At 49.9% G+C, this 18,101-nt stretch overlaps 1 protein-coding gene across 1 annotated transcript in view; it reads right to left on the reverse strand.

Annotated features, from left to right (window-relative positions):
- The window catches only part of XYLT1 (xylosyltransferase 1), a 309,894-nt gene that overhangs the window by 78,402 nt on the left and 213,391 nt on the right, over positions 1-18,101 (reverse strand). The window contains exons 4-5 of the mRNA XM_060648611.3: positions 2,727-2,899; positions 1,558-1,760 (exon numbers count right to left, since the gene is read on the reverse strand). Coding sequence (XP_060504594.2) covers positions 1,558-1,760; positions 2,727-2,899 — 376 coding nt within the window. The remainder of the gene's footprint in view (positions 1-1,557; positions 1,761-2,726; positions 2,900-18,101) is intronic.

The following is an 18,101-nucleotide window of genomic DNA, read 5'->3' on the forward strand; positions in this document are numbered from 1 at the left end:
TCTCAGCACACGTATGTGTGTTTGAAAACTGCCCTGATAACTTTTTAAAAAAAATTTTTCTAATGTTTATTTTTGAGAAAGAGAGAGAGACAGAGACAGAACATGAGGAGGGGAGGGACAGAGAAAGGGAGATACAGAATCCAAAGCAGGTTCCAGGCTCCAAGCTGCCAGAACAGAGTCTGACACAGGGCTCAAACTGACTGAGCCGAAGTCGGACGCTTAACCGACTGAACCACCCACGTGCCCAAAAACGTTTCCTTCTTTTTCTTTTTTTAAAAGATGCCTTCATGTGGCTCTTGTGTGAAAGTACTGTCCTCACCCAATACCCTCGCGCCACCAGAGGAAGTTAGGCCCCCCGCCCTTCGCTCTCTGTCCTCTTCTCCTTTTTAGCCCCACCAATAAATCAGGCTGGAAGACACAACACAGCCAAGCAAAGAGCTGCCTTCCAGCAGGAAATACACTTCATTTTCTTGCCTTCTCTCCCCGTCCCCCCGTCTAGAGGGGTTTCCTTTTTTACAGCCTATTTTCAAGAGCAGATCAATGTTTGGGCCAAGGGACAGATGTTCCTGGTGGCATCTCAGTTTCTCAGTGCCTCAGGGCTGCTGGCCGCCCCACCAGCTCCACACAATCGTGGCTGGCAGCCTGCAGGCCCACAGCGGGCAGACGTTGGAGAATAGCTTGCCGTTTGATACTTTCACGTGAAACCTCCCAATTTTTAAATGTGTGCAAACCGTTGTTTTGTTAACAGTTGTTAGGGACCAAGCACAGAGACCTGTGGGTGTCCAATAGCCCAAAAACACACGTCTGTGACTCTGCCGGGCCTAACACAACTGACCTCCCTTCCTCCACTCTGCTTCCCTTTCCAACACCTTGCCCTGCCTCTAATCAAACATGCCAGAGACTCCCAGATTCTAGAACGAACATCATGTCACTGCAGGAATCTTTATGACCTCTTAGCTCTCTATCCTTTGCATACTCCATTCCAGCCACACTGAGCCCCATTGTGCCGCCCCCCTCCCCCCCCCCCCCCCCCCCCCCGTACACCAGGCGCATTCCCAGCAGCCGCAGTTCCCTCCGCCTAGACCACTTTCCCAGTCAGAGCAACTCACCCCTCCTCCTGTTCTTCTCCATAAGGACTTCCCCAGCCACTCTCATTAAAATCACAACTCTGTCCTGCTGCTACGTTCTGCTTTGTTCTTCTCACATGCCACCGTACTATTTTGTTGTGGTCTCCCCCACTCGAATGGAAGCTCCCCGCAGGTAAGGGTTTTGTGGTCTCTTCTGTGTACCCTTGAACAGAGCTGGGGACACCGTGCCCTCAGTAAATAAACACTAGCTGAATGAGTGAACGAACGCACCCGTGATGCTCAGGTCTGGTGCGGATCCCAGGCCGGAAGACCCCAAGTGTAAGGTCTCCACAGCATCTCATGGAGGCAGAATGCTTCTCCAGCCCGGCGGCCATGTGCCTCTGCCTCTGGTTTCACAGCTCGGACCAAGGAAAGCAAGAGGAAGCCAAGACCTTAGCGCAGGCCGGCCTGGGGCCACAGGCCGCCTTACCTGATGGGGTAGTCGGCCGCGCTGAGGTTGATGAAGAAGTCCCAGGGCCAGTCGGTCATCTCCAGGAGGTCACGCATGCCCTGCAGGTATGTGGACAGGAGGCTGGCTCCTCCCCAGATGGTGGCCATCCGCCAGGGGGTGACGCGAACGTTGTCATACTGTCTGGCAAACTGGAGCACTTGCCGATGTAGGTAATTAGAGCGCTTTTCCCAGGAGAGAAAAGGGGACAATTCAGCAGCCCAGAAAACACGCAGACATGCCCCTCGGCTTCTGTCCCTTCCCTTCTAGTTGACAGGGCTTCTGAACATACTGGACTTTGCCAAGTAACTGGTTCAGGCCTGCAGGGTCTTTCTATGTGGCTGTGTGAAACTTTATTATTTTTAAAAACTTGTTTTAGGTACTTGAAATGCAGATTCCCTGGCCCCACTTCTGAGCTGATGGTTCACTCTATGTGGGCTGGTGCCTGGGATGCTGCATTTTAATACAAGACTGAGGCATGTGGTCTGAGGATAATAAGCTAAGAAGTACGACCGTGTCTAAACCTGGTGTGTATGTTGAGGGATGGAACTTCTCCATGACCTTCCCAAAGTCCTGCTGTGATCAAGCGTCCCGTTTTTCCTCGTCGACTACTGACATAATCGTGTCAGGTCAGCAGACCGACAGAAACCTCTACCTCAGGCGTAAGTCGGCTGCGGGGTTTTTATAAATAAAGTTTTATTGGGACACAGCCGCACATGCTCATTTATACATTTCTTATGGCTGCTTTCACGCCACATTGCAGAGCGGAGTTGCTGCAGCAGAGAGTGTAGAGCCCATATTTACCATCTGGCCCTTTCTGGGACACGTGTGCCCACCCCTGGGATAGCCCCGCTCACAAAGCGGCAGGCACTGTATTGGGCAGTGGGGCAGTGAGGAAAAAGAGGTAAGAAAAACAACGTTTACAGATAAAGTCTAAAGTCACAACTGGGGACTTTGAAACACACACACACACACACACACTCTCTGTGCCTCTCTCTCTCTCTTTCTCTCTCCCCCAGACCAAATGCTACAAGGAGAGGCAGCTGATTAGACTATCAGACTTGCCTGAGAGGCAGGGCAGCTTGGAGAGGGGCAGACAGAAGGGCCAAGAAAGGCAGCAAGGGGTGGCAAGCGGGGGAGGAGTTCCTCACCTTGTCCACGTGGATGTAGTAGAAATGGTCTTTGTGGTATATGGCCTTGAACATGCGCTGCAGCTGCCGAGAGGCACGGCCGTGGACCACCAGGACGAAGGCGATTCTGACTGGGTTGGCCAGCATGTACTCCACCGAATCCTCGTCCCACTGAACGTTCTTGTTGGCTTTGCCTGGGGACAACCCAAGAGACCACAGAGGTGGGTGAGGCCCAGAGGTTCTTTGGTGAGAGACAGGGAGTTTCTCTAATGCTTCAGTTGGGGACTATTTGAAAGGCACGGTCATCACATCGGGCCCTGACACCTAATCCAGCTTAACTAAGCTTGTCGTGGACACTTACAACGTCCTGGTACAAATGTGGGGGACCGTGAGGTCCATAAAGGCAGGGTTCCAAACCCCAAGAAGCTTTAAAAAAGCTGATGGAGACCTAAGCACATGTGTTAAACTATAGAACAAGGAGAGAGGAAATGAGAGGTGTAAGAGTTGTGTCTCTGAACTGCAGGGGAAGGAGGAGGTATTTCTGAGCTGGAAAACACAAGATACATGAGCTGGCTTTGCCTGTCAAGCACCCACTCTTCCTTCTCCTCCTACAGCACCCTTTTTTGTAAAAATTGTGGTAAGAAGAGAAAATATGGTATCTGGCCTCTTACACTTTTAAGATCACAGCAGAGTATTGTTGATTTTAAGCACAATGTCACACAGAAGGTCTCTAGAACTAAGTCATCTCCCAAAATGAAAACTTTCTCATACAGGACATTGGGGGGCATCGTCCCCCTCCTCCATCCTCAGTCTACATGGATGGGGAGGGTCTCCATTATCGGTGACAGGGAAGGTCACAGAGCTTAAGGCCTGGCCAATCAGAACACTGTATCTCTCTGGCAATGAACAGTGTGTACGGTTCAGAGACGGACGTGTGACCCAAAGAAGCTAATTAGCCAAGAAGACAGTAGAATTTCAGACTTTTGTTGCAACAAGTAGATTAGAGAGGCTCCCCTTCTGCAATACATAAAACTGCAAGACTCTAAGAGCCCATTTATCCCCACCTGGACAAAGATTTTTTTCTGAGAGAAAAGCCAACACAGAGGAGGCACTGCTGAGTCATGGGATCCTAATGACCCCGCCTGAGTTAGCTCTATCAGTCCTGCTGGAGGTCAGCCACCATCATCTCTTGGTTTTCTTAGAAAGCCCAGATGCTAGACCAGAACCACCTGCATCTACGTGGTTCCATATGTCTTTTACCCTAGAATAGCCTTAAAGATTCCTTTTCTCCTCCTTTCCCTTGCAAACACTCCAAGGGCAGGGCTTCTAGGAGGAACACAGCCTGCTGGGTTAGTTCATTACAATTTTGACTAGAGATCTTCTGCCTGACTGCCTTTGGCTCAAACTTGATTTCTTCTGGCTTCTAGGTTTATGAGACCCAGAACGTTGCAGGTGTCCCAGGATGTCAGCTTGGAAAACAGAACCAGGAGCGGTTAGTCTGGAGCTCTGGAGACTGGGAGCCTGCCGCTGTCACTGGAAAGCTGAGCGACTGCCAAATGAACACGGCTCCTTCTATGCTGTTCCAGAAGACAGGATGAAATTAACATGGATGATGTCCAGATCACGTGGCCCAGCCTTTACGGCCTACGTGACCTACCTCCTGAGGCCCTCTGCGCCCTGTGTGCCTTACCGTCTACCTTGCTACCTGGCCTACTTTCTTTTCCTTGAGCCATTTCATTTCTGCCTCAGGACCTTCTCACTGGCTATTCCTGTTACCTGGAACACCCTCTACCTAGATCTTTGCATGGCTGTAGCTTGTCATTAGTTCACAGCTCAACAGAAGAACACCTGCTGCCACCAGCCACATCACTGTCTTTCACCTCACCGTATCTCAATTTCTGCATAGCATTTAATACCATCTGAAACTGTTTATCTGTTTACTTATTAATTGTTTGAACACTCCACTAGGACATAAACTCCAAGAGATGAGAGGCTATTTCAGTGTTGTTTATCAATGAACACTCAATGCTATAACAGGATCTGGCACACATCTGGTTCTCGCTGGGAAAAAAAAAAAAACGATAGGAGGGTACATTTTGGTTTGGTCCATAATAATAACAGTACGTTTCACTGAGCGCCGACCAGACTTGCCCTTCATTATTTCACTCAATCCTCTTAACAACCCTGCATGATAGTGCTATTATTCCCATTTTGCAAGTGAGGAAACCGTAGCTTAGAGAGGCTAAGGGATTTGTTTATTCAAGGTCACAATGCTTTAATTATTCAGCTGAGATTCAAACCTGGATCCATTTCCAGAGCCTATGTCCTTAAACACTAATATATACTACGGTACCACACCTAGACTTTGGAAAAGTTTATAACAATTCTGCTTGAGTTGAGGAGAGGACAGGAAGCACCAGAGGGGCTCCTGGGTGGCTCAGTCGGGTAAGCGTCAAGCTTTTCATTTTGGCTCAGGTCATGATCCCAGGGTCGTGGGATCAAGCCCCGTGTCAGGCTCTGTGCTGACCATGGAGGCTGCTTAAGATTCTCTCTCTCCCTCTGCCCCTTTTCCCTGTTCATGTACACTCTCTCTAAAAGAGAAAATAAAAAACAAAACAACCCCTACTCAATTCTGCTTTTTAATGAAATAGCCTGTAAATTAGTCATTTTAGCTAGGTAGACATGCATTCAAGGCCTATCATAGGCACTGCAGGAAGGATTCCTATGTTACGTGGGAGGCTGACTCTCGATGGCCAATAAGATCCTACCTTTTCATCCATCCATCCATTGAAATCCAACCACCCATCCAGCAAACCATTCGACAACCCATCCAGCACAGCACTCAAGAGCTTATCATCCAGAAAACCAAGCATCCATTCATCCATGCACCCATCCATCCACTCATCACCTTTAAAACCATCCTTCCATCCACTTACCCAGCATCCTCAAAGCAAATCACCCATGCCCGCACTCTTCCAACTATCAACTTGGTGATTCATGCCATATTAATTTAGCCTGTACCTCTTTGCCAAGTACTGTTCTAGGTACCAGTAAAATAAAATTCAGGGGAAAAAATCCTTATCTTTGAGGAGCTCAGCCAGCTGGGGCAAACAGAAGACAACGGTCACTTGTTTTAGGACAGGAGTGTCTTCAGCTTGCCCTCGGAGTGGGGAAGGGGTGAGCGGTCTGCCTGCAGAGCTAGGGGGCACCTTAGGAAGTTCAGCTCAAAGCTTCTGAGCCCATCTTTTTAAGTACTCGTTGTGGATCCCAGCGTCTTTGGCTCCTTGGCTATTTAGTCAGTAGCTGCGATCCTGGGGATAATTACCATCTTGGCTCTTGTTGCAGACAGACTGAGCAGCAACCAGAAAGGGTTATCCTAACCACCCTCTAATCTTCCCTCCAAACCAATCACAAATACTCTGGGCTTTCCCGGTGATTATATGAGAGGGGCATGCCTGGAGGAATCGTGTCCCTTTAAACACTCACACAACTATCCATCCATCCACCCACCCACCCACCCAGCATCCTTAAAACCCCCCACATGCCAGCCCTGGACAACGCCTGAAGTGCTGAGACACGTAGGATGTGAGCCTGTTTTCACAAATGGATTATGAATGGACTAAGGAATGTGAGAATCCAAAGTAAAAAGATGATAACATGTAAGAAAAGCTTATATTCTCCTTCCCATGACTGCAGCCTAAAGGCAACATACTGATCTTCACCATGCTGGCTGCGACCTCGCCTTCCCTTCCTTGGAGACTATTTAACAAAGGGAGGAACGTTTAGAGACAACGGCTACCTGTGCCCCTTTTTACCACCTGGACTTCATCGGGTGGTTTTTCAAAGGCCTAAAGGTGGCCCACGACACCGTATTTTCTAGGAAGTTCACTCTGCGGGGGCTCCTGCTGGTCCTCAGGTAACACTGCTCATCCCTACACCAAGGTGTCTGGGTAACACTGATCTGGAGCTCCCCACACCTGCAGCTTCCTGGGCCTCTAGGATCAGCCGGTGGTCTCTGGCCGTGGATATCTCTTGCCATGCTGCTGAAGGGGTGAATGAATGAATGGAAGGAAGGAATGCATTCTGGACACGAGCCGCTGCTCCGGTCCAGAGGAGCTGATGTCACTTGAGGGCCTGCTACCCATCAGCCTGTGCTGGGCCGGGTTTGCGGGAGAGTTACTTGGCTCTGGGGGAATGCAGAGTCAGCCTGTGAGGCTCAGAGAAATCAGCATGTCTCCCCAGGGTCACACACAAGCCCAAATCTAGTCTGCTACCTCTACCTGCCTCCAGGGCATCAGAGGGTAGAGAGACAGAGAGGGTTGGCGTCAGACCCTGTGCAGATTTTTCTTTTTTAAAAAAAAATGTTTTTAGTGTTTATTTTTGAGAGAGAGAAAGAGGGAGGGAGGGAGGGAGGGAGGGGGGTCAGAGAGAGAGGGAGACAGAATCCAAAGCAGGCTCCAGGCTGTGAGCTGTCAGCACAGAGCCTGATGTGGGGCTTAAACCCACAAACTGAAAGATCATGACCCGAGCCAAAGGTGGATGCTTAACTGACTGAGCCACCCAGGAGCCCCCCATGTGCTGGTCTTTAAAGAGATTTGTGCACTGATGTTCAAGAAAACCTTTCGTAACTTTCTTTAGGGTTTTAGAAAGAAGAACAGATTCACGGACAGACAGACACAGATGTGAATGCTTCCCTTCTGAAGAAAAGGAACCGAGCCCCAGGGAAATCAGGCACTATCACTCCAGCAACAGAGCCCCTGGACTGAAAGCCATCCCCGGGTCAGACAGCTGGTGTGGGGAGCAACCAAGAGAAGAGGGAACAAAAAACCCCAGGTTCCTCTGGAGTCTGGCTATTTTGAGGATAGGGGTGGGCAGGAAAGAACTGAAATACCTGAAGAAAGGAGACACGCACACACACAGGGGAGGATGAAGACAGGGCTGAGGGGCAGAGAGACAAACAGACAGAAATAGACAAAGACAGAGAGACAGATGCAGAGAGGGAGCAGGGACACAGAGAGGCCACAATCCCCTTGAGAGAAAAATGGAGGGAGAGCTGCAGGCAGGAAGACCACCCCCTTCCTCCCACATATGGAGGGAGAAACACACACAGAAGCGCCGAGAAAGCCAGAGACCTACACAGGTATAAACGGAGACAAACCATGTAATCAGATACAGAGAGACAGGAAGAGACAAGGAAAGAGGGAGCCACGATGGAGAAGCCGGGTCCACCGAGCTTCTGCACCCATTGAGCATCCCTCAGAGCAAAGGCAAACGAACCCCCAGGACGTCAGAGTGCAAGAAGGCCCCAGGGCTCGCCTGCTGCCCCCTCACCTGGCAGCTCTGCCTCTCTCAGGGGCCCGGTGACGGAGGCAGGAGCCGAGGCCCAGAGCCCCACCCAAAGCGGCAGGATGGCTGGCTCCAGAAACACACCCATAACGGCCCCCCATTCCGGCACGTAGTAGGACCTCGATGCGTTTCACTGAATAACCAGAGAGGGAACGAGTGACTTTTGTGCCCACATGGCGGCCGGGTGGGGGTGCGGCTCCCAAGGGCTGAGGTTCACACGATGCCCTTTGCCAGCTGCCAGCCACCAGCTTCCCATTGTTGTCGCACGCCCCTGGCTCCTGTAATGACCTTTCCGGCAATCAGCTCTGACACGGTGGGGGCTGGCAGGTGGGTGAGCTGGGGAGGACAAGAAGCCACACCGCAGACAGGGCGGAGACGGGCCCTGCGGTGGCCCCCTCCACACCCCGGCCACCACTGCGGGGGCTGCGGTCCTGAAAAGTCTTCTATGCAGTACGTCTTCAACAGACTGTGGTGAGATTCCCAGCACGAGCCGGAAGTGGAGAAACCTTCTCTCCCATGCTGCTGGCGGGAGGTTGGGGGGCGGGGGGCGGTTAGCTGCCACGGCTTGGCCAGCACTGATGTGGCCACAAGAATTATAATTTTAAACATAGCCCTTGACCCAGTAACTCCGCCCCCAGGAATCTATCTTAATTGAGGTTAGGAGAAGGCAAGCGTGTAAGTCTCTACATACAGAAGGCTCTTTTGTTCATTTATTCATTCACCTGGTGTCTTGAATGTGCCAGGCATAGTTCTTGTCATGTTAGTGGACACAAGAGAGTACTTCCCTGAATGCTGCTTAGTCTAGCAGGATGGAAAGCCAATAAAAAAAAAAAAAAAGCAAATAGAAAATACAGTTGCAGATAGTGATAAAGGTTATGAAAAAGAGAACAAAGGCGTGTTAAGGGAAGGGGTTTATTTAACCACGGTGGCCGGGGAAGGCTGATGTGGGGATATGCGAACAAACTCTGATTAAGATGAGGGAGTGAGCCATGTTATTATCAGGGATGAGGAGGATTGCTGGCAGCCAGTGTAGCAAGTGCAAAGGTCCTGGGGCCTTGACCTCAATAGTGTTTATAATGGTCCAAAACAGGAATCACCTAAAAGGTGTTATTAATACATACTGATACAGACTGTTGTCTATAATATATCAAGCAAAAGAGAAGTTCTAGTCTATAACCCCTAACGTTTTATAAGACATGATCCCAAATATTAACAGAGGTTCATATGGTGACGTGACAGTTTTCCTCTCTTATTTATACTTTTCTGCATTATCTGCATTTGGTAAAATGGATTACATTTATCATGAAACATAACAAAGGTGAGGCCTAATCGATAATTCTAATACCAAACTGTTTATTGAGTGCTGCTACGTGTTAAGCAATTTCTATCCATGATTTTTTTTTTCTTACTTCTACCCAAACCCCTATGAGGAGAGTCACTGTCCTTCCATTATATGACTGAGGAAGCTGGAGCTCAGACAAGTCCCACTTGGGACGTGGCTGTGCTGGGGATGAAGCAAGTGTGTGATGCCAGAGCCCTATCGTTGCCACTACGCTCGATCAAACTGTCGCCATTACAAAAAGAGGGAAGGCTGCTTCTCGAAGAAGCATGTCAGCTGGCTTTCAGCTGCAGCACAGATAACGACATGTGGCCGGAGCCGTGTGTGTCTCCACAGACTAAGACCCAAATACTGCCCAGCTCCTAAAAAAAAAAAAAAAAAAAAAAATCAACAAAAAAACCCCCCGATGCATTTCACAATGTAATCAGGTTCCTGTGGCACAAGACAGGAAGTAAGTGGAAGAATCAGAGTGATTAGGGACAGCGGGAGAAGCTGACTTCAGACCAAAGTTAACAAGCCACGTTTTCGGGGAAGAATATCAAACCTATTTTTGCGATGCAGGTGTGAAGGCCAAGCAAAGGGAATCACGGAGAGTCCTGCCAGTTTCTATCTGTGCTGCACTCGACCTGTTGCCCAAACTCCACGTTTCTCATCACGGTCATGGGTCAGACGAGGACTATGTGATGCTTAGGCTCCAGGGAGGTGGGGAAGATGAAGCGGCTTTCGCAAGGGTCGATGTGTTGGGCAAATATCGTGATGCTGGTAACAACCTTGCAGGAATACTGCCTGGGAGGAAGAAACAAGGTGCGGGGCCGAAGAGCATTGCCTCTGGTCAGGCAGACCTTGAACAAGTTACACAAGCTCTCCAAGCCCCAGCTTTCCCGTCTGTAAAACGGGCATGTGACAATCACAGCACCTGCATCCCGTGAATGTTCACGTCCGGTACCCGGCACTGTGCCTGTCGTGCGGTAAATGCTCAATAGACAAGAGCGTCCGCGTCGTCAGTGTTCACGTCATCATCTCTACTAGGGTGTTCATCCACAAGGATCAGCATCCAGCTTGGTTTAACTAATGGGCCCAGTTGCAGGCTCAACCCCGAAGCCTCTCAGGCTCCGAGAGCTGTGCACAGGCAGCTTCCAAGCCAATGTCCACAGCGGGAGTCCTCTGTAGTGTGCGCCTCACACCGCGATGAATAAATGCGGCCAACAGGAACGACTTACGGCCGCGATCCTTTTGCGGTGAATCCCACTACCAGGTAATGACAGTGTCCACCTGGAACGAATGCTATATGTTCACTCTATCTCCATTAAAAAATAGTAAAAATAAATACAACTTCCAGGACACTGCTAAAATAAAAAAATCCCAAACCCAAACCAACCAAACAAAAACCAAATCCAAAAAAGCCACTTGATTGGAATAGTTGCTTCACCAACAAAGCCCTCAATGCTATTTATACTCTGAGAGGGCCTCTCGGGCCTGCGGCAAGAGAAGCAGCTTTCTGACTCGGTTCCAAATAAGAGGGTTGGTTGGGTCGGGAAGGGAGCACGTGGACACAAGGTTGTGCGCACGTGGCACTCGGGTCAGGAGGTTCCGAGCTGGATCATGACCAGCTTCCTGCTGCCTGGGAGGCTGTGGGCTGCACTTCAGCACCGGTGGCCAGCTCTGTCGTTTCCCGGTAGAGACTCTGGGAAGACAGAGTTCCTTTCTGATCCTCGGTTCTTCCTCTGTAAAACGGGATGGTTCCTCGTAGCTCTATTTTTTTATTTTTTGAGGAGCATCCGTACTGTTGTTCATTCCCATCGGGGTGAACGTTGAGGGCGTGATGCTCGGGGAAAGAAGCCCGTCGTGGAAAGGCAAATATGGCATGATTGCCCGCGTGTGAGGTGGTGAGAGTGGTCAACTGCAGAGAATCAGAGAGTGGGCTGGTGGCTGCCAGAGGCTGGGGCGGGGGTGATTACTAGCAATGAGCACAAAGTTTCAGGCCAGCGAGATGAACAGGCTCTAGGGTCCAGCTGCACAACACTGTACCTTGAGTGACCAGTGCTGGGCACTTGAAGATGTGTTGACAGGATAGATCTCATGTTAAGTGTTCTTACCACAACAGGATAAAGCATGTACACGAAAAATAAAGACGGATGAGCAATCTGTCCCCGACCCCACGGAGTTGTGTGGTGATTCGTGACTACGGATGGGACACGGCTTCCAACTGGCAGCAGGCTCACCGCACAGGGGCAGGATTCACATCACTCGGGGGACAGCCCCTGACGGTGGTAGATTCTTTGTCAGACCTGGGTGGGGGTGCCTTTCCCCACTGGGAGACTTCAATGCGGAATTCTGGTGACCAGTACTTGGGAGATGCCCAGTGCCCAGAAAGAAGTCCTGCTCTCAGTGTGCCTAGAAAGCTGGCCGGGGTGTGAGGGCAAGTGCACCAAAGGCCCCAAGTCTGGGTCCCAATCCTGCTTCTGCTGTGATCCAGCCGTGGGACCCTGGGCGAGTCACTTCCCTTCCTTGACCTCTCTAACCCTTACAAAACAGTAATGATATGTCTAGGTAGACTGAGCACTTACTATGTCCTAAGCACTATCCGCGCATGGTGTCATTCTCCCAAGGTCTAAGGAAGCAGGTACCAAGGGGCGCCTGGGTGGCTCAGTGAGTTAAGCATCTGACTTCGACTCAGGTCATGATCTATGGTTTGTGGGTTCGAGGCCCGCGTCGGGCTCGCTGACAACTCAGAGCCTGGAGCCTGCTTCGGATTCTGTGTCTCCCTCTCCCTCTCTGCCCCTCGCCTGCCTGTTTGTGCTTGGTCTGTCTCTCAAAAATAAACATTACAAAAAAATTTTTTTAAATTTTTGATAACCCCATCTTACCATGAAGGATTCTGAGGCCAAGGGGGCACTAACTGATGACAAGTCACCTTCTCTGTCGAGTGCCAGGACAAAGACAAACACTCAGGCCTGCCGGGCTCCAAAACCTGTGTGTCAGTCTGCCAGATGAGGGAGATGAAATTTCCATAGTCTGGGATCCTACCCTTACGGAATTAGCACCAGTGCATAGAAAGCTTCCTTCTCTGAAAGTGGGGTTGGCTTCCCTGAGCTGACCTCCTGTCCCGTTCCTTCCTTTCTTCTTTCTTTCCTTTCCTTTCTCCTTCCCTCCCCTTCCCTTCCTTTTTCTCTCTTGCCCTCCCTCCTCTTGTCTCTCTTCAGCTTTATGGAGGTATAAGTGACATAAAATTTTGAAATACATAAAGTGTACATTGTAGTTCTTTGATATACACTGTAAATGGGTCCCCCATCCATCTAGTTAATTAACACATCCATCACCTCACATATTTATTATCTTCTGTGTGCGTGTGTGTGTGTGTGTGTGTGTGTGAACATTTAAGGTGTACTCTCAGCAAATTTCAATTACACAATACGGCGTTATCAACTACAGCCACTATGTTTTACATCAGCCCCACAGAGCTCATTCATCTTAAAACTCAGAGTTTTCACCCTTGCACCCACCTTTCCCTATTTCCCCCATCCCTCAGACCCTGCAGCCACTTTTCTACTATTTCTAGGAGCTTGGCTTTTTCCTTTCCTTTCTTTTCCCTCTGTCCCTCCCTTCCTTCCTAGTTTCCACACGTAAGTGATACCAGGCAGTATCATTCTCTGTCCAGCTTATCCCACTTGGCATGATGCCCTCGAGGTCCACCCATGCCATCCCCCACTGCAGGATTCCCTTCTCTGTCATGGTCGCATGACAGAACCCTGCATAGAGACACCATGTCAGTTCGGTTTTTGATAGCTTTCAGTTCCCCACGGGCCACGGCCAGGTTTCACCTTTCCTAGGACGCCATCACCACCCTTCTGCCCTGGCCCAGCACAGAGTGGAGCCCAGCTTGGAGGTCTCAGTGAATGAATGATTTCTGTCCAGTGGATTACGCCTGGCAGCTTCGCCCAGGTTTGGGGGCCAGGAGGCCGAAGTGGAGGATGCAGGCCTGACTGTCTCCACTCATCGGGTGAACTGGCCGAGCGCTGGGTCTCCACTTTTCCTTGAGGCTTTTGGCAGCTTGGGGACCCTTGCTGAGCAACCAGGAAAATGCCCAGCTGCCCTCCAGCATGGGAGCTAATTCAATGCCATCAAATTACCACCAGCTGGACTTAGGGAGAAGGAGGGGAGAGGGTCTCACAAGGGGACCATGGAGTCGGGAGGGGGGAGCTGGGAGAACACCACTCCAAGCGTAAAGATGGCCAGGCCAGCACCCTTCAGGGCTCAGGAGCAATGAACCTTACTCGGCAAAGCCATCCTTGACCCTGCCCCTCTCCCTTCTTTCGAGTCTGGTAAAGGCCCTCCAAGCATCCTGAACTTCCTTTTGGGTCAAACTGTGCCCAAATGTGCGTAATGTTTACCATCTTAACCATGCTTAAGCATACCATTCAGGAGTGTTAAGCCCATCCATTCTGTCCTGCAACTGTCACCATCATCTGGCACCAGGGCTTTCCATCTTGCACATCTGGAATCCTCATTAAACCACAGCTCCTATGCTCTCTTCCCCCCAAGCCCCAGGCGACCACCACTCTCTCTGTCTCCATGAATGTGACCGCTCCAGGAGATTTCGCCGAAGTGGAATCGTAGAATAGGTGCTCTTTTGTGTCTGGTTTCTAGCCTAATGTGCCAAGAGGTCATACATGCTGTAGCGGATGGCAGGATTTCCTTTACTTCTCAAGTTGAGTCATCTTCCATTGTTAAGGACAGACCACATTCCGGTTTATCCACTCACGGGCAGGTGAATAGCTGGTGTGCCTCCACCTTTTGGTGCTTGAGAGTAACGCTGCTGTGGAAATGGGTGTTGAGAGGCCTCTGAGACCTGCCTTCAGTTCTTTTGGGTCTACCCCCAGAAGCAGAATCGCTGGATCACACGGACCGGCATCTTTGGCAAGCGAAGGGAGTACCGGCCAGCGCTGAATGCCACTGAATGCCCTTGCGTGGTTCCTGCCTCTTTATGGCAAGCGATAGCAAGATTTCCACTTACAGCAGTAATGCAAAATTACTCTGAAAAAAAAACTGACTTAAGTAAAAATGAGAGTGAGTCTCTGGCCATGAAAACATTATGAGAATAATAGGGCAGGTGGAATGTGGATATGGGAAAATGGTGAAGAGGGCTGAGGGGTGAAGGAAGCTTCAGGAATATTAATTAGGCTCCACAGGCCTGCTTCCCCACCTGGGACGTGCTGAGTTTGTTAAACAAATGAGGGGAGGTGAAGACCAGCTACAGGCTGATGCCCGAGCAGCCCCATCCATACTTCACAGAAGGACTCGCAGGTCCTTCCTACACTCCTGGCCTTCTCAGCCGGCTTCAGGGAACCAGGTTTTGTTCAGGACTTTTCTAGGGGAGGCTCTGAGGGACCATCTTCCTGCTAGGGAGACGGAGCCATGGCTGTGCTGACAAACACCATCCTTTCGATTTTCACTCCAATTTGTGGGGCACTTAACATTCATGAGGTTCTTTTACAGGCTTCTACCTCTCATAGAAATGCAGCGCATGGAAATTATCCCCATTCGTGGATAATTGTCCTGGGATCAGAGAGGAGAAGGAGCTTGCTCAAGGTCACAGAGCCAGGAGGTGGAAAAGAGATTAGGGTACAAGTGGATCTGACTTCAAATACCATGTTCCACGTGCAGACTTTGCCTGGCAAGAACCTCAGCATTCTCAGCTTTGCTCAGGATTCCACAGGACCCAAAGGGGTTTCTCAACCTTGGCACAACTGACACTTGGGGCCAGATCCTCGGTTGTGGGAGGTGAGGGTCTTCCTGTGCACTGTAGGATGCACATCTTTGTCACATCTTTGGTCTGTACCCACTCGATGCCAGTAGAACCTTCCCCAAACGTCTCCATTCATTGACAAATGTCCCCTGGGAAAATGGACAACATCGCTCTCCATAGAAAAGCACTGCTGTAGAACGGAAGGTCTTAAAAATGTGGTCTTTGATCATCAGCATCAGCAATACCTGAGAACCTACTGGAAATGCAAATTTCAGTCCACCCAGAGCTTCTGACTCTGAAACTCTGGGCATGGGGCCCAGCACCTCTGCATTTTATTTGACAAGCCTTCCAGGTGATTCTGGTGCAAGCTAACATTTGAAAAATCACTAGCCTAGTCTAGTGATTCTTGTTTTTTTTTTTGAGTCTATTTTGAGAGAGAGATTGCATGAGCGAGTGAGTGGGGGAGAGACAGAGAGAGGTAGAGAGAAAATCCCAAGTAGGCACAGTAGGCTAGTGATTTTTAACCCTGGGTGCACATTAGAATCACCGTAGCATCTTAATAAACAAACCAAAACAAACTAAATCCATGCTTTGGCTCCGCCCCAAGAAATTCTAATTTAATAACTTTGGTGGGTGACAGTGGTGGCAATTTTTTAAAGCTCCCAGGGGGTCCGATGTGCAGTCAGGGTTGAGAACCACCTTCTGGATACCTTCTTTTCTTTTCAACCACCTTTATAAAACCACGTGTCTCAAGGTGTAGCTTTACACCCAGATACATCTCCAGACTCCTCCTCAAATCCCCATGGCCTCCTGCTCCGCCAGAGACCGAAGCCTAGCTCACTGTTATTTTTCCTCCCACTCTGAGAAAATGCCTCCCTCCACCCCCAACCAAGCACTCAGGAAATGTTCCTGCTCACTGATTTTTTTTTCCCCTCCATTCAAGTCTGGAGTTATTAAACCACAGCCCATGGCTGAACCGTCTTATTGATTTTATTGTCGAGAGCCCAGGGATATTCTAATGATGTACTGCTCAATAAATGGAAACTGGTGGGATAGATATTGATGGCGTATGGTACATTTCGCCGCAATTCACTGGGTCCCAGTCACTTTGCCTGTTACACATCATCTGTGAAAATGCTGCTCTCGGTCCTGCAAGCTCGTGTCCATCCTGCTGATGTTACTTTTCCCTGGCATCCGGATGAAAGGGCCATTATGATAACAGCTACTGCTGTGTGCCAGGCCCCAGGCTGAGTGTTTCTCAACAGACATTATTTCATTTACTTCTTACAGCAGAACGGTGTGGGGAGATACCCTGCTTAGTCCTATTTTACGGATAAGGAAGTTGAGACTCAGACCGGATGCTTGACCTGGCTAGCTCATAAGGTGCAAAACCAGCATTCAAATCTCTGTCAGCCACTAAAACGAGGGCTTAAAAATTTTTTTAATGTTTATTTATTTTTGAGACAGAGAGATAGACAGAGTGAGAACAGGGGAGGGGCAGAGAGACAGAGAGGGAGACACAGATCTGAAGCAGGCTCCAGGCTCCGAGCTGTCAGCACAAAGCCCAACGCGGGGCTCTAACTCATGGATGGTGAGATCATGACCTGGGCTGAAGTCGGACACTTAACCGACCGAGCCACCCAGGCGCCCCTAAAATGAGGGTTTTTTTTTTTTCAACGTTTTTTATTTATTTTTGGGACAGAGAGAGACAGAGCATGAACGGGGGAGGGGCAGAGAGAGAGGGAGACACAGAATCGGAAAAAGGCTCCAGGCTCCGAGCCATCAGCCCAGAGCCCGACGTGGGGCTCGAACTCACGGACCGCGAGATCGTGACCTGGCTGAAGTCGGACGCTTAACCGAATGCGCCACCCAGGCGCCCCTAAAATGAGGGTTTTTAACCTCTACTATGGTATCAAGATTTGTGTCCCCAACTCCCAAATGCCTATGTTGAAAACCTAATGCCCCAGGTGATGATATTAGGAGGTGGGGCCTTTGGGAGGTGATTAGGTAAGTCATTAGGGCAGAGTGCTCACACATGCGATGGGGCCTGTGCCCAAATAATAGAAATCTCAGGGGGCTCCCTCACCAGTCTGCCAAGCGAGGACATAAAGGGAAGACAGCTGTGTAGGAAGCAGGTCCTCACCATACACCGGATCTACGGGCACCCTCTATCTTAGACTTCTCAGCCTCCAGAAGTATAAACAATCAATTTCTGTTCTTTATAAGCCACTTACTCTGTGGTACTTTCTTAAAGCACAAAGGACCAAGACAACCCCTAAGCTAAACTGTACGAGGAAACTAACAGCTTCCTACTGTACTTGAGCAACCTTTCAGATGGTTTCAGTACCAATGAATAGGTCACCTATTCTCCCCTTCTTAAGTAGGGATTCTCAACACAAACTACTGGCATTCGAGGAGAGACAACTTTTCCGTTGGGTAGGGTTGTCTCATGCACTCAAAGACATTTAACATCGTCCCACCCAATGCCCCGTCCCCTCAGCATTTCCCAACGTCCCATAAAGGGATCAGTAGGACTGTGGCTTGAGAACCTCTTACCCCATGGGGAGGCAGGAGATTCTTGGCCACGATGGCCTACTTCCTTCTTGCCAACATGGACAGTCACTCTGGCAAGGCGGGATGGCCAAGTGGAAAGAAGTTTGGCTCTGAAATCCATGAGATCTGGGTTCAAACCTTAGCTTTTCACCCACTGTGACTCTGTGAGGTTGGGCAAGTTCTATCACCTAACGCTCTAGCTCCTCATCAGTAAAACGAGGGCGGGAGTGCCTGGGTGGCTCAGTCGATTAAGCGTCTGACTTTGGCTCAGGTCATGATCTCACAGTTTGTGGGTTCAAGCCCCACATCAGACTCTGTGCTGATAGCTTAGAGCCTGGAGCCCGCTTCAGATTCTGTGTCTCCCTCTCTCTCTGACCCTCTCCCGCTTACACTCTATGTCTCTCTCTCAAAA

The sequence above is a fragment of the Panthera onca genome, chromosome E3 (assembly GCF_046562875.1).
Source record: "Panthera onca isolate mPanOnc1 chromosome E3, mPanOnc1 haplotype 2, whole genome shotgun sequence".
Lineage (NCBI taxonomy): Eukaryota > Metazoa > Chordata > Mammalia > Carnivora > Felidae > Panthera > Panthera onca.